The sequence below is a fragment of the Neopelma chrysocephalum genome, unplaced genomic scaffold, assembly GCF_003984885.1.
Source record: "Neopelma chrysocephalum unplaced genomic scaffold, ASM398488v2 Primary Assembly neopelma1_66, whole genome shotgun sequence".
NCBI lineage: Eukaryota > Metazoa > Chordata > Aves > Passeriformes > Pipridae > Neopelma > Neopelma chrysocephalum.
The window spans coordinates 9,724,692-9,741,734 of record NW_020897725.1 but is presented as its reverse complement, the minus strand read 5'-3'; the positions used below and the strand labels follow the sequence as shown (position 1 = coordinate 9,741,734).

The 17,043-nt window shown below is 39.6% G+C and overlaps 1 protein-coding gene across 2 annotated transcripts; it reads left to right on the top strand.

Moving 5' to 3' along the window:
* The first annotated feature begins 8,931 nt into the window (after window positions 1-8,931).
* TMEM71 (transmembrane protein 71) lies at window positions 8,932-17,043 on the top strand. Of its 2 annotated transcripts, XM_027684481.1 has the most exons (9): window positions 8,932-9,036; window positions 12,037-12,094; window positions 13,151-13,360; window positions 14,151-14,320; window positions 14,833-15,012; window positions 15,543-15,618; window positions 16,121-16,170; window positions 16,377-16,449; window positions 16,690-17,043. In XM_027684481.1, coding segments are annotated over exons 1-9 (831 nt in total). In that variant the 5' UTR covers window positions 8,932-9,023; the 3' UTR covers window positions 16,691-17,043. The 2 variants fall into 2 exon arrangements, with proteins under 2 accessions (XP_027540282.1, XP_027540281.1); XM_027684480.1 differs by having other exon boundaries at window positions 16,377-17,043.

The window sequence follows — 17,043 nt, the reverse complement described above, 5'->3', positions numbered from 1 at the left end:
TTTATAAGCAGACTGTTCAGTAGAATATTTTAAAGTATTTGCTATGGTATTTCTTTTTCTTTATTTTCCTCTGTTATAATTTTCTGGAAGGTGGTGGCAAACAGGAGAGACTGAAGGAAGAAAGAGGCTTGAAGAAAAACACAGCAAACAAAATAAGAAAACAAAAAAAGGAAAGGAAGTGAGAAGTTTTTTTTCCTTTTTTCAGTAAAGAAGTTGCCATTGCATTCATTTGAATTCTTCAGTTCTTACCGCCCTGAGTGTAGTTTTGATGCAGGCTTTTGTTTAGAGGGATTGTTACAGGATGGTGAAGGTTGTTGTGCAGGGAATGAGATCTCTCTGAGTGGCAATGAATGTTCAGTATCAGGATACCATTAGAAAAGTGAAGGTGCCTCTGTCCAAGGAGAGAGAGGTGGCAGAGGCAGTGAGGATAGGGCTGGGTATGTGGGGTGATTGAGTCATGCTCTTGACTGCCAGAGGCTGTCTGGGTTATCCTGTGGCATGAGAAGGGCTCAGAGCAGTGTGTGACGTCTCACTGCTGAGGGAGTTGGGAAAAGGAGGCAGAGCTGCCAGAAGATTGCAGAGGCACAGCAAGCCCCAGGTATTTGGTAATATGGACATCTGCACACTCACAGAAGGGCACAGGAGGGTGAGCCCATATAATCCCCTGCCCTGGCAGCTCCCGGGGGCAATCAGCCCATCAAAGGCCCATTTCCTTGAGCTCTGAGGAGCACAGGGGCAAAATGGCAGGTGGGAACCAAATTAAGGACTCAGAGGAAAGGACACCCAATGCAGGGTGCTATGTGTGACTTCTACCACACTGCCTTCAGAACAACAAAAGTCCACTTGTGGTCCAGCAGTACAGGGTGCCATTTCATTGCACTATTATCAGAACATTTAGGAAAACAAGAGCCCCACCCAGTGTGCCCATTTCTTTGCTGCCATTTCATATATAGCCAGCCCTGCCCTGGTGGTCCCCTGTAGGCACCCACAGCCTCTGGTGGCCCTGACTTGCCCATCCCAGTGCCTCCCCACCACTGTCCATGGTCCAGGACCCCATTTCAGCTACACTGTTCCACCATAAAGCAGCAACTTTGGCCAAAAGCTTTTTTTATTCTTGTATCACAAAAACATATCTGATATTTAGTTTGTCTCGTAGGAAAACAGGGTTGAATTGCCTGTCTGCCTTCCATTTTATCTTTCCTCACTTTCTCTTAAAACTTCTGCCATACTTCAAGCTTGACACAGAGAGAGATGTCTCATCACATTATCCCAACCTTTCCTGTTAAAATGCTCATCTGGACAGGGGAGAGCAATGGTGTCAACCTCACCATGATGGAAAGACTTGGTCATTCTTTTCCTTCAGACACCAAAACATGACAAGGGAGAGGTGCAGGAAAAGAGATTTCACTACTTCTGTAGTGTTTAATCTTGTCACGAAGTAGGTCTTTAGCATCATGAATATTATACAGACCATAAATTGGAAACCAAACTGGATAGGAGATTTTATCTTGCCAGTCAGTGACTCACTGAGACTTGGAGGGGGAAGAGAGGATTTCATAATCAGCTGAGCATGAGCTCATGATATGCTGTTGATGCTGAAAAGACTAATGCAGTCTTTGCGAAGCACATGCACATGGAAGCACAGAGTAGGAGTAGAGAGGTGACATTATCGCTGCACTTGGCACCAGTATGTTGTTATTTTAATAACTTACTGTTCAGAAAAGCCATCCAAAAACTAGAAGGGTTCAGGAAAGGTCTGGGAGCACAATTAAACACCTGGGGAAAAAAAGAAAGATATTACGGTGAGAAACTCAGACATTGGTTTATTTATTTTTCCATTTATTTTTTCTTGTGGGCAATTGTGTTAGTCCTTAAAGGAACCAATTTAAATGTCAAATATTGCAATCACGAGGTGACAGCAGAATAAAGCTAAATTGTTGTTTTTACCTTTATTATAATAGAAAGACATATTTAAGATGACTGCTGGTGCTTGTATTCAAACAGTGTCTGCACAGTCTCAGTCTAGCAAACGTGCAGCAGCACCTCTGCCCTGCTCTATCCATCTGTGGAAGCAGCTTGGTCATGACCTGGCTCTGCTCCGTCATCATCTCTCCTTTTCCTGCCACTTCCTTGGTCTACTTCGACACCATGTGTGACAACAAGTTGTTGTGTCCTCCTCTTCAGTTTCTCTGCCCTTCTTTTTTCATCCCAGAAACTCCTTCCCCTCCAGAAATTCCTCCCTCCTTTGTGAAGATTTCCACTATCTCACCAAACACTTCTCTTTCCCTCTTAAAGCCCTAAATTTTCCAGAAGCTGGGAAATACCCTAAAGTGGATGAGTTTTGTAGCATCTGGCCTTGTATGGGAAAAGAAAGTAGTTCCCACCCATTGCTATGGACACCAAACAAAATACTAACCACATGGGTTTGGGATACAAACCCCATTTTTTTCCAGTTTTGAAAGATACTGAAGCTGGACATTTTTTACTCAGTTGCTCACTGGTTCTTTGCAGAGTGTCTTTAACTCAATAAATGATTTCTTTCAGAGAGCTGGCTGTTGGCTGCATTTCACTGCATGCTGGAGAGGTGACATGAACCTGTGAACTAAAAGAAAGGTTTCCTACTGGCAGTATTTTAAGGGTAAAGTACAGTAAGGTGAGGATGCTAAGGAATGAAACGTGCTAAACCCGGGAGGGTAATGAAATTTGCATTTATCAGAGTTCCAACATTAGTGAAAGAGTCTCCAAATCCATGCAAAGAAAGAGAAGAAAGAGCAAACATTTACATTTAAGGGAATCCTTGAGGCAGAGGTTGCTGCTCACCAGAGTGAACTGCTCACCCTGATGCTCTGCATGGCTGGAAGGGAGCAGATACCTGTTTTGGATGCAGGCAGTTTTGCTGTGTCATGTTGAAGCCTCGTTGAACCACTTTCTGTGTATCATTTGATATTTCTTGGGGGCACACTCAACATTTGCTGTGCTATGAATACTGTTTTGCAATGAATGTTAGACCTCTTGAGATGTAATTGTGCTTTTGCCTTACAAACATTGCTATGCAATGCATCACTTACTTCTGCCTTACATATTGCAGCCATCTGTCTTGGATTGTGTTTTGTTTTTAGGGTAGATTCTGTAGATTAGAACACATCAGTAAATATTTTACTGACTTTTCTTTCAAAGCCTTGATGAGAGCAGGGCTGAACAAAAGCTATACTAATCATACCTGCTCAATGCACTGATTTCCTAGATTATTTCTCTGTGAGATTTAAATTCAGCATATACTTTATGGTGGATCAACAGCGCCCTTGGCTTACAAACATATCTCAGTGGTGTGTTTTTCATAGTTTGCCATTTCTGAGAACAGACCTCAGGGTGGGTAAGGAACGTCCTGACAAGGCAACGGCTGAGTTGGAGGCGCTGTCTGAGCACTCAGCAATGGGATGTTTATCAGCATCATAATGATATTGGGGAGTCCTGTATGGGGAAAGGAGAGCCTAACAGGCAAAGCACTGCAAACCCTGTAGCCTGGCAAGGATGGGCTTGTAGTCAGATAGACAGTGTTAATGCGTAGAGAGACTTTGCAACTTGGATTGAAGGAAAACAGAACTCCCAAACTCACATCTCCAACCTGGCGGAGTCCAGGAGTAAGAATGAAAAAGTATTCATCACATCTGCCAGCAGGCAATACCAATCACTTTGTAAAACTAATGTGATATTTTCCTGTCTTCTTCGTGGTCCTGTGAAAACTGGGATGTCCTCAGGGGCTGAAGGGTAGTGGTTGATTTTGAGATTAGCCCTTAGTGCCCAACCCTGCCAGTAAAATGCTTGCAAAGCATTTGTTCATGGGAGCATGTGTTCATGGCAGGAGTCACTTGTTTCTTGATACTTGGCCATTGTGTCTGTGCTGGCATCACATGGGCAGGTTCCTGGAAGGCTATCAGAGTTCTGCTCTCTGTCCTTAATTGCCTTGTAGGCCACATTCAAATCCTTCATCTTTATGCAATGCTGGAGAGCATCCAAGCTGTAAAACCACTCTGCCTCTAGCGTGCCGTGATCCTTCCCTGGATACCGAGGCTCCTTGTGCCTTTGCCTTTCCCTAGACATTGAATTAGTCCAGGACATCAGTTTGAATCCAGGTGAAAATGCAAATATGGCACAAGCATGGCTGGAAAAATTGCAAACAGTTCCAAGAAAGGCCGGTGGATTCTCGGTACCAGTTTCACAAATTTAGACTTCGCTTAAGTACTGGTAGACAGGCAGAAGGGAACTCGGTCACTGTCAGACTACAGTGGTTATTTACAAACAGAGACACAACTGATAAGGGCACTGTGTAAAGACAGGCATTTTAAAGAATGTCATTAGTGTATCACTGTCAGTTGTTATGTCTTCATTTGTGCCTCACTCAGTTTGATTTACTATAGAAATGACCACGACATCAGTATGATCAGTATTTTGCCAGTACTGTTGTCTCAGGAATGAGTGGTACCAACACCTCCCAACTGTAGGTTTTCAATATATATAAAGCATGCTATGATCCTTTATAGTTATATGTTGGCCAAAAGCCTTCACAGTACATTGGTACAAGACCCTCTGGTCCATGTAGATCACATCAGGATTGTCACAGAAACTGCACAGGTTCTCAGGTACAGTGAGCAGCAGTGCAGCACCATCTCCAGAGGAATATTAATTTTCATTTTGGGACTCAAAATGTCACAAGGAAACTCACAACCAAAGACTGAGATTTTACGTATCTAGTTAGAGCACCTAGAAGGTCCCTAAAGCTGCATGTATCTAAGTGGCCTGTTCAGCTTTCAGCCCCCAAGGTGCTGCTATGCAGGTGGTCTGTCCAGCATTAACTGCAGTGACATGGAAGACAAGGAACATGGGCAATCAAGTCTCCACCATGTCTTATGAGTTCTTCCTGGGTTGACCACATAGTGATGTGTGTGGACATGATCTTTTACACCCTTTAGAGCTGAGAATAAGCAATCTCCCCATCCTGTCCTACCTGCTTTAGTCCTTGTCCTTTCCCTCTCAGTCTGGGTGTCCTAAAATGTGTCATGTAGATTTGTGCTGGAAGCTTGATGACCTGCTACTTAGGAACAAGCCATACACCATTCACACCTGCCACATCAAAACTCTTCCCACTCATTCTCCACTCAGACCAGCAATTGGTGCAATAATGTTTCTATTCTCTGCAAATAAGGTGCTGCTGGAGAACAACTGGTGAGGAGCTGACTCTGTCCTGACTGCTTCTAGTCACTGCAGACAGTGCAGTGTGCTGATTCATGAACTTTTTTCATTCTTAATAAAAATAAGTCAGACAGCTTTTAGTACAGATTTGTGTGTTTGTTGCTTTTCTTAGTGTTTTTTAGTGTTCCTACCTTCTTGTTCAGTACAGTCAGTTCTCCTTGTGAGGAAATTTATGAAGAATTCTAATGAGGACCCACCTGAGTTCTATTAGAAACCTTGACTAAATTCTGCTTTGGCTGATGGATTTGAGCCTCTTCCTTTTATTTTCTTTCTCTCATAAAATTTTTAAAGCAGTATTTTCAGATGCCAGGTCAGGGAGCTGCAGACTCTAATGGAAGCACTTCTTTTATTTTCCCCGTATCTACTATTGCACTGCTCATGATGTGGCATTTTGCCATGTCTACAACAAGTTAAATATCAAGGAAATTTCCCTCTGCTACCATATAATCAAAGAGCAAGGAGATACAACACAGACTGGTCATGGCTTTGTACAGAGAAATATCACTGTACATTGCAGGTTCACTTGATTTAGATCTTTTCTAAACACTTTTTTTCTATCTGTGTGCTACTACAGAGGTAGCTGACACAGCATTATTGCAGGTAAGCTCTTGTTGAGATCCAAGCAGCATGGGTGTATCAGCAAGCTCAGAGCTAATTCCAAGTTTTACAGGTCTATGCATTGTACTCCACCATGCAAACAAAAAAAATGCCCTTTGTTGCCTGTTTTGCAGGAATAATTAAGCTAAAATAATTAATTTTGGGGAGAAAAGAAATCAAGCCTGAATCTAAGAAAGTCTCTGATAGAGTATGACGGAGTTGCCACCTGATGACATTAAAAATTACTTTGTTCCTCATTAAAGCAAATTAATCTTTGTTCATACAGCTGACCTGATAAGGTTATTAAAATCATTTATGATGTGTCAGTTCTGTAACTTACAATGTAATGCTAACTTAATGCAGGATCAGCCTTCTCTTAAAATTGAAATTAAATGTCTAGGTTTGTGAGATTATTTTTTTCTTAAATTACCAGGGTACCTCAAACATTGCTAAGTATTTCTGCTGCATAAAGGAATGCACTTAGCTTAAAATGTTATCATTCATGAAGGTGTATGGAAATGGGTCTTAATTTTCCATGCAGCAAGACTGCAGGCAAGGACAGTTTCATAGACCTTCATTTTGACCCAGTGTTGCTGCTCTGAGGTTCTCATGGTCAGCCCTTCCCCTGCCATTTTGGGGGATTTTTTTTTTAATTTTTCAATTAAATTTCAGATATCTCAGAATATTTTTTACTTGTTGAATACTATATAAAAAGTATTAGCACAGCTCTGTGATATGGGACAAATGGCCTGATTTGATCACTCAAGCTGGTGGAAAAGCTAAAGGCTGCGAGGTTTCCAGGAGGTTCAAAGAGAGTTACAGAAGCATCAGATTACTTTCAGTTGCATTCAGTCAATAAGCACTCTACTCCCTCCACCACAGCCAATTAACTCTACCAGGAAAATACCCTTCCTGAAAATTGTGTGTTTAGCTTAATAGTGCACTGCATTGAGTTGCAGTGGGTTGCTGAGATGGCAGAGTTATGGTGTAATATGTGCTAAAAGCTCATTTGCACACCCACAGAGGAGCTCAGAGAGACAACAGTGTGAGGGGGAGCCCAAAGAATGCCCTGCCCCAGCTGTTCCCATTGCAGCAGCCATCAGCCCAGAGGAATCCAGGGGCACAAAGTCAGGTGGGAACCTGAGTTAAGGACTAAAGAGGAAGGGACTCCCTGTTGGACCTTTCCCAAGGAGCACCTTGCTGCCCCAGCCTCTCCCCTCTTGGACTGTCAGACCCAGCACAATATGGTGCATCAAAAGTAGAGTAAGCCTCGGAGAAGAGTAGAAAGATGGGTAGTGTTTAGTATTGTAATTTTTCATTTCCTTCCCTTTGTGAGTTGCACAAAACTACTGCACAGCAAGTGATCTTGTTGCTCTACTCATTTTGTAGAATCTGAAACCTGGTGGTTGAGACGGGGCTTGGGGTGAGGTGGGAAATTTGAGGACCAACAGAGAGGGGAACAGAAAAAGCTGTATATATACTCTTGTGTGTGTGTACTAACTATAATCAAGCACTCATCTATAAAATATTCACCAATGCACAAAGTTTATGCATCAAATGCTTGTGGAACAGTGAGTTTCAGATACAAATAGTAGTGATTAAAAAAGAAAACACTTCCAAGTCTAAACATGATGTAGACACAATATATTTTAACTATATAGACAAACAGGACCTTCAAAAAAGCAGTCCTTCCAAAAGCAGTCCAAGATTGGAATTAACTGCTTTCTGTTGAGAAGAATATGAAAAGAAACCAAAAATATGCCCAAGGAGTAAATTAGTGTGTAAAAAAAATCCTTCTGTAGGTGACCTACTTTTAAAGATCATTGGGAATTTATATTCATTGCCTGTAGAGAGACAGGGTGGCCAGGGAAATGCTGCTGTGATGCATCCATGGAAATAGTGTTGGACTAAATTTCCTCATGGGCATAATTGCACTAAATTAAAAGAACTGATGTGAAGATCGAATATGATCCTGTGTTTTCATGTTTGAGCAAAAGGACCATAAAATGTTCATTTTAGTTTAACTCTCAAACAGAAGGTCTTTTGCAACATCCTAATTGCCTAATTCCTATTTTTGTTTTCTTTTCTGTGCGGTGAGATTTTTATATTCCTTTTATCAGCAGAAATATTTTACCTTCTGCAAGGGGAAAAAACTCCACAAACTATCATTAAATCAAATCAATCATATTTTACTAGATTTATGTTTTCTTCTTTTGTCAGTGATACATAGATACATCTAGAGACATAACTAGTGGAATATTTTATCTATTTGGAGATGAAGTTTTACCCCCTAAGGCTGTACAATTCTTCAGTGTCAGGCAACCGATTTATATTACTTTTGTGTGTAATAGTTCTACAGCCAAATCCTTTTGATTGCCAGGACATCTTATTCAGGCTCCATTTCTCTTATGTGGATTTGACTTTATTTTTGTATACTTCAAGGTATGATGGATTGATACCTTACACAGTATGAAACCTATAGAATACAACAATGAATATGTTTACAAGTGGCTTTATTCATTTCTCCTTTCAATGGAATTTATATTAACATTGCATGGTATATATTTGCAATTATGTTTTTGACCATGAAACTTAAACAACTCTGAACTCCCAGCAAAAGCATCTTCTGTACAATAGTGCTTTTGCAAAATGTCATTATTGTACATGGATTTTTTTTTTTTTGGTAGCGGGATCATTTTCTGACATCAAAGCCTCTCAGGCTGACAATTATTTCAACAAATGGAATGATTTGGATACACCACTTGAACTGCATGAGGTAGAAAAGTAAATTTGAAACAGAAATGTGTCACTTTTCTTTATGAGAAAAGGTTCTATCTTTGTTCTCAATATGATCGTTGGAGTGAAATGTTATTTGTAGTGTATCTCCTCTTTCACAAGAGCCTGTGAGAGCGTTCACTGAGCTAATCTTAATCTTCAAAACGAATGCTTCTGATGGGAGGCTACTTTACAGGAAGTGTGACCTCATTCGGTCTCTGTGTCGCTGATTGCACAGGGCTGTTTTCAAAAGGAAACAGGGGACTTCATAACCTGCCTTTCCGAAGAGCCAGAGCTGATCTCTCCCAGGAAGCTGCCAAAGGAACACCCTCCACAAACCATCAACAGGCTCTCGGGCTGATCATAAGAAACTTTTTTGCACACATTGTGTTAATTGTGAGATGGATTTTCCAGGTTTGGAAGATTTTAGACTTATTTATCTCTTAATAGATTTGTCAGCTGAGGAATAACTAAGCTTTGGATTCATTTCTATGCTGCTCTTCAGGAAGTTTTGTGTTCTTGTGAATGTTGTTATCATTACCTGCAGGGAGAAAAGACTAAACTGCTCTTCAAAAATAACTGATATGTGTGAACAAATAAAACTCTCTTTGCAGACACTTGTGTTTGATAGGTACAATGGAATAAAACTGGTTGCCTGGGCTTCAGCTATTTTGATAGTTAGCACTATATTTTGGCAGGTACTAATGTAAATATTTAGATTGTAAACTGATGGCATCATTGGCTTGAACACTGATTTTTGGAGGGAAATATATTTAAAACTGACTGGCTTGGACTGTGACTTTTTGTTTATATTATAACATGAATTTTTATGTGTTTTGAAATTCAAGGGGAGTTGTTGCCTTAAATTTTTATTTGAGTTCTTTATATAAAATATTACCACATTCACCTCAGATTCACTTTTAATGAGAGTTCATAGAGCTGTTGGTCTTTTCTCATGCCATAGTTTAAAAGTTCTCTGTTGATGGCTCATTTTGTGGGTTACAGATACAATACTAGTGCTTCATTGTGCAGTGGTGGTTGAGATGCTTTGTTTTGGCTTGCTTATGTCGTTACTATAGCTTCTCACGCTATTAATAGCCCAAAACTAGGACTGAATATTAAATGAAAGCAGAACACTGTGCAGCATTGTCTAAAACATGATGTTTCCATGTTTTCTCCATCATTGATTGAATTATGATTTTCAGGAACTCTTTCATTATTCATGAGACAAAAATTTTCATGATCAAGGGCAGCAAAAAAATCTGTTGGACTGCCTGTTCTACGACTGTTCACAGAAGCTTGGTATTATCATTACTTAAAACAGTTTGAAAGCAAATTACAACTGCTTATTAACTGTTCTTGAAAAGAGGGAAATTCATCACCTCCCAGTAATATAATTGCATGTGTATATTGCTCACTGTCTTTTATAAATAGATGTATATACTCTATTCTATCTTGAACTTTATTTCTGTGGAGGGTGGTGGATAAACAAGCATCCTGCAGAGACACACCTTGCAAAGTTATGAAACAATTCAAATGAGTAACAGAAGGACTGTGGTTTGTTCTGCCACTGCGATCACAGTGTGTCAACACTTTCTAATGAAAGCACTACCCATATGAAAGCTGCTACTCTTAGAAGTTATTCTTTTTTAGCGGTTGCTACTTTATATTATCATAACTGAAACAATCACATGCAATACAGCTGTGTTGTGGGTTTCAGTTGCTGGAAAGTTTTGCTCAGATCATTAGAGGGTTGTAGTAGGTAAAACTGATCATGAGATACGCTTCTATATCCCTTTTCAAACAAATTTGCTCTAGAATCAATCACTTTTGCCTGAGAATACATCTTACAGATTCTAATTTTCAAACAAGGCAAAATGAAACATACTTATGTTTCTTTTAAAAGTCTTTTCCAGATAATCTATATTCCCTGTTAACCGAGGGTGTATGAAACAGTCCTTTTCAAGATGTATGGACTATCACATGTTGCACTGACACCAGGAGCAAGTAAATTTGGGCACATTTGTCAGAGCTTTTAATAAAAAAAAATCTTGTGGAGGGGATCTTGTTTGACTGATAAGATTTGCGATTTTGCTGGGTTTAGTTTATATCCAGATCTACAAATTACCTGTTGAGTTCTTCCTGTATTTTCTTTTAGAGTTTGGATGGATTTCTTGGTTTTTAATACAATATTTTTGCTCCTTTAAAAATCATGATTTTGCCTAAAATAAGAGAAATTATTTCAGAAGCTAGTTGTATGTGAAAAACAGTAGCTCTATGTCAGACTATGAAAGACACCACCGCTCTCACTGTTTGTACAACTTGCTCTGTGGTGTTCTGACTGATGGTACTTGATCTCTCTGTACCTCCACCAAATTTCTTCCAGTAGTCTCCTCCTTTTGGAAGCATTAGAGCATAATTTTTGCATGGTAAAGTGATTTTTTTAAAGGGTAGGAGAAACAGTATGTATGGGAGCAGGGCAATAGGACTGATTTGTAATAAATACCCTGACAGTTTTACTTCTCTTTTTTGGTGACCCTTCCTGGTCCCAAGGGTGTGACTGACAACTGAACTCCAAATGAGGATAAACAAGATTACCAAAGTGGAAACACTGACTTTAGTGTCTTTTCTTTGCCTCAGCTCATAACTGAACATAAAAAAATAAAATTCTCTTAGATTTATCTCCTCTAGGAGGTGAATGATGGACACTTACTAACAGTGTTGTAAGTCTGAAGCTCTAAAGATATAGAAGAAGCAAGGTAATATAGAAGCAGATCATATCTTTTATCTTTTCATGTAATAACAGATATAAATTTTCCCTATGGATAGCCATTGCACATATTTCCTAAGATTGATTCTGTCAGGTGCTGAACACCCAGCAGCACTTTGCAGGCTTGAGCCATGGTAATCCAGACAAATCCTATTTCCTTAGTCTCCTGCCACAATATTACTGTCAAATATTTGTCACTGTCACAATCCCTGTGCCTGTTGTGCTATGTCTGCAATTTTCATCTGAAAATATAATGTAATGGTAACAGTGTCCTTTCCATTCTATTCTGTATCTATTGCCAGTACCTGTACTGGTTTTGGCATGAAGCAGATCTCTGGTAAAACACCATTAAAATTACTGCAGTTATTGTATATGTGCCCACAATTATTTCTCTGAAGTCTGTAATCTGTGCAGAGCACAGGTATCTAATTTTGGTTGCCTCTGATTCTGTGTTGTCCTGATTCAGATGAGTTTCTTATAAACACTATGTCTTTCCCCCATTCTTTCATCTGTTTTATCTCCTTTAATCCAACTATTCATTTCCTTTTCATTTTTTAGCTTTTTTATGATCTTTCTGATATACACAAGGTAGCAGCCAGTGAATATGGTAACGACTCCTTCATATTTCACCTTTGCCTCTGCAGGTTCAACAGCATTTAATGGAGAGCATAGACGCAGACTCTCACAACGTATTTTTCTAAGGTACTGAGGAAAGTCACACTCGCTTAATTTTACTTTGTTGTAGATTTTGTAAAAATACCTTTTGGGCCACTTAGAATTGTAGTGCCGATATTAATTTAATTACTGCTTTAAATGGAAGTTCAGAAGTACTGCTGTGGAGGTTGGAAACACTGGCTTTGCAATTACAGGGTTTTGGAGTATCTCTCTTCCATCTGCTTTTCCCTACACTGAAATTATGGTATCACTCTCTGACATGCCATATGGGATAGTTAAACCTGCTACTGAAAGGCAGGTCAGACACTGAATCAATCCAGTGTCTTCCTTTCTTTCAAAGATGTCACTGCATGGCAATTTGGAACTTGGAGGTGTTGAGAAGAAAGGACTAACCATAAATCCAATTTTACTTAAACTAAGTAAAATGTCTATGACATTTAGATTCTTTCACCTCTGTCACTACTTACTTCTATTTTAAATACCACATAGTATATTTTTCTGTGCTAAATTTTATCTCAGAGTCAATCGTGTTTCAGTGCTGGATGAAGTTATCACCATGTGTAGACTTTATGTCATGTTGTTCTAGCTGCATGGTATTCTAGGATTTGTGAGAGTTAAATGTATCCTTAAATCTTCTCCAAGTATGGCTAGGCTATAAAAGAACAAAAAAATCCTGTCTGTTCAGAGGCACCCAGCTTGTGCCACGTAGAGTAACTCAGAGAAGCAAAATACTGGGATGCCTCTGATGGCCCCAGATAGGTGTAGGTGTGGCAGGATTCCTTGGCCAAGAGCGCTGCCACAGAAACACACCATGCACGTCTCAGCTCAAGCTGGCTCCACACAAGCATGAAATGCTCCTCTGGCATGTATCCCTCCTGTAATCTGAAGCTCTGGAAAGCATGAGGCAGGCACACTTCAGCTGGATGAAACCCCCTGGTACAAAATATCATTACATACATATATTTTAAACCTATGTCATTACCAGCCTGCATCAACTGCGAATGCAAATTCATTGCTATTAAATGGTGGGTTTGCTCTGTCTAGACCTTCACTAAATTAGAAGCTTTCATTTCTCCTTTTCAGTTGTGCTTGTGCCTTTCTGGACGATCATCCTGCCTATGAGTGTTCCACAAGCCCTCTGACAGGCTCCCTTTCCCCAAGTCGCCGCAGCCCTCGGCTGCTTTCTAATGGTTATTACGTTTTGACAGAAGACAGTTTTCTGTCTGATGAAGAGGGCAACGTAACACTGACACCAGCCCACACAAGAGTTACATATAAAGAGAATTTAATTCGGTAAGTGAACTATGTGCAGATTTTACTCCGTGTTGGCAACTGCCTCCACCTCTCTGGCCTTATCCAGAGGTATCTGTGTCTGTCTACGTTCTGCTTGGTGTAAGATCAGCATTGCTTCTGAATGGGAACATCCCGGTTGCTTTAGTTTAGAGGGTGCAGTGATTGAAATAACCTGATTTTCAGTCATGTCTTACTACCCAAAAACTCTTCAGTACACACTTGCTGCTATAATTGAAGTTGTTTCCAATAGCGAAAAAGGAGAGCTACAGCTCATTTTGCCAATGGGGTGTTGCTCTGAAAAGGACCAAGAAAAAAGTACATATAAATGTCTATATATCTATATCTAAAAAACACACGCACAAACATACATATATATACAAAATAAAAAGGTCTTGTCCTGGAATTCTTACACAAGGAAAAATCTCTGTTGATTTCAGAAGAACATCAGTTTAGCCAGGTATATAAAATGTAGTTCAAAAAAAGTTGAAGTTCAATGAATTCATATGGCAGGGTGAAACTCATGAGTAGCATGAGACACTCACAGCAGTATCTGAGACCAGTAGCTGTGATATCATTCAGTATCACAGATTCCAGTATCACAACAGCACGATGTGCCCTCCTGCCAATACATTCTCTGACATACTGTGGTGTGCAGGAGTAATTCCTAGTGACACACCCAGGGGAAAGAACAGGGCTAGGAGTAGCACCCAGAACCTGGTTCTTTCATGTCCTTCCTGCAAGTTTTAGAGCTCAGCAAGAATAATTAGCTCTATTCCTTTTTTCCTTCTAGTGTATTCAGGCGAAGGAAGAAAATCCGTCGCTCTCTTGACAGCTTGTTCAACCTCAGTGCCTCCAGCTCATGGCTCAGCTCCACCATTCCCAGCAATATGGATTCCTCCCATGTAGATGATCCTTGGCCTGATGGATGCAGTAAACTAGAAGCCAGTCACAGCGATATTGGTAAGCCCTGATCAGGTACCAGGTAATCAAACTACAATATTACAGACTGTATTTAGTGGGACTTTGGGTATCTCTTTTTGTAAGTTCTGTGGGGGTTGTCTGCCAGGATGTGCAGATAAAGGATAGATGCTCAACAGAATTCAAAATGGGGAATGAAGCTCCTGGCACTAAACCAGCACATGAGTTTGTAAAGACTTTTGTTCCAAAGAGGCATTTTTAAGCTCAATTTGAATCCAAAGTCATCATCAGTACTGTTTATTCTGGTGTGATTAATATCTGGCACTGTCTGCTTTCACCTGGGTCTTTCAATAACTTCATCATGTTATACTCTATGCAGTTTTGTCTTTACTCTGCATATCTTCTCCTGCATACATTGGACCTGCCAATTCCCTACCCATAACAATTTGGGGCCCCTCCTGTGATTAAGCAATTAACTCCCTCCCTAGTTCATTAACACAAAGTCTCAAAGCTCTTCTTTTGTGCAATCACAGTTATATGTGCACTTTTTGTAGGTGATTCAGACTTTTCTTATGGATATAATAACCATGTGTCACAAAGGCAAATTCCAGCACATAATGGAGCATCTCTCACCAAAGATGATGAGTTTCTTCAGTCTGAGAAACCATTTAGTGCTTCAAAACCCCTCTCACCATTTATGATAAATGCAAATGAAGAAACCTTGAGCAATGGAGGTATGTTGCGTTCTTATTCTGACATGCCTCATTTTTGAGTGACCTGAAAATACTCACATTAAAAATATGGATCTGGTCCCTTGCAAAATAGAATTTATTCCCTTAAACATATATTTTAAATGAATTATTAAAATTAACAAAATATTAAAATTGTTATTTACTTGTTTACTCCCTTCTGCTTACAGCTTTTCCTCTCCCATTTTTTGTAAAAAAAAAAAAAGTGGAGCGAAGAGGAAAATGGAGGAAAGGGCATGGGAACAAAAACTGAAACGGGCAATTATGCAGAAAAGCTTGTTTTCTGAGAGCATGGAGGGCATAGTGTCTCTGTGGTTGTGGGGGAAAAAGACTCCTGAGAGACACCCAGAGCATGAAAATTAGGTTTCTGCTTTGAATTACTCTAGGCAAGTTCTCTTGAAAAGGAACTGAAGAGACTGGTCTCACAGGCTGAAGGTAGTCTTTCAAAACACCTCCTGTCATATATTTACTTTCCTGAAAACTCATTAAAATTATTTTTCTGATTTTTATTTTAGAATCCAGGACAGTGCAAAATGTCGTTTCTCAGATGGTTGCATTGATCATGTGTTTAATCATTTCAATATGTACAAGGTAATTTTTATTTCTTTTATTTGCTGTTTCTGACATTAGTAGTTATTCCATTTCAACTGGTGAAAAAAAAATTAAATTAAGGGTCACATTTTCAAAGTTCCATATATCTTTTTGTGAAAATCTATTTTCACATGATAGTCGATGCAGGCAATTATCTGAACTATATAGATATGCACAAAAATAAGAAATGTATGCAGATATGAAAACCACCTTTCCAAGTGTGTTTGGACAAGGGTTTTGGCAGGCTGAGAAGAATCGGAATGCATCCATGTCTTTTTAAGTGGATGTTTCAGTCTGGGAAAGCTGAGATCTTTCTTTCTTGGAGATTATCCTCAATTGTTTACGCAATTTAAAAAGTTTCAAATTGCAGTTCACCTACCAGAGTTCAGAAGGTTCATCTGCAAAAACCTTCTCTCCTCCTCCCACCCAGGCTTCAACTCTTTTAACCCAATATGCATCCTGTGGCTTTTTCTAAACTTTCTGGATAATTTTATGCTTTCAGATATTTTCTGGGAGGATTGCCTGCCACTTTATTGCTGATAACTTTAGTTTGTAAGTATAGAATTTCTTTATATACAGCACAGAGTTTTTTTACTAAATAAGAGGGAGTTTCTATTGAAAAAACATCCAAGAACCAAAATCCATCCTTGGATGTATATCCATGGCTCTTACTGATGCCAGTAAGAGCAGTATGTGGGCAAAGGGGCACAGAAGGCAACCTTTAATCTATTAGAGGATTTTGCATTTGAATTTCCCAGGTCTTTTGTCTCAAGATGCTGCTGTGTCATCTTTCTTCAGTCTTGACACTTCTTTCAAAACCACAAAGTTTTGGTAAGTGGCTCCAGTGTCATGTGGTGAATAGGGGAATTTAGAAGTTTTATATTAAGAAGAGGAAGGAGAGATTCCTGCTGTTGTTTTCATGTCAGAAGAGAGAAGACAAGGTCTGAAGTTACTGTTGGAGTATTTGGCTTTTCCTGTTACTGATTTGTATTCATAGAAACTTTCTGTTTATTTTGAAAACTTGCCTTTTCATAATGTGCAACAAATTTTGTAGCACCTATTTGTTTGCAGAAAAGGAAGATAAACCTAATATGTCATAACACAGACAGAGACAGACCAAGAAGAGTAACTTACGAATCCAGAGATGTGCTGTCAAGCCTTGCACTGAAGTCCTTGCACTCTCAGGCCACCAAACAGAGCCTTTTTTTTTTTAACTGGGAAAAAGTAAAACCAGCTAATTATGATGCCAGCCCCATCACCACCTTCCAGGGACTACAGAATTGACATAAGTTGGGCTCACTAACCCAATGCACCATTAGATTCAGGAGAGCTTTTCCTTTGGCTGATACTGCAATCCGAAAAATGTCTTAGAAAGAATTTAATCAGTCCGATCAGTTGAATAAAGGCACAGGTGTTGCTGTTTCA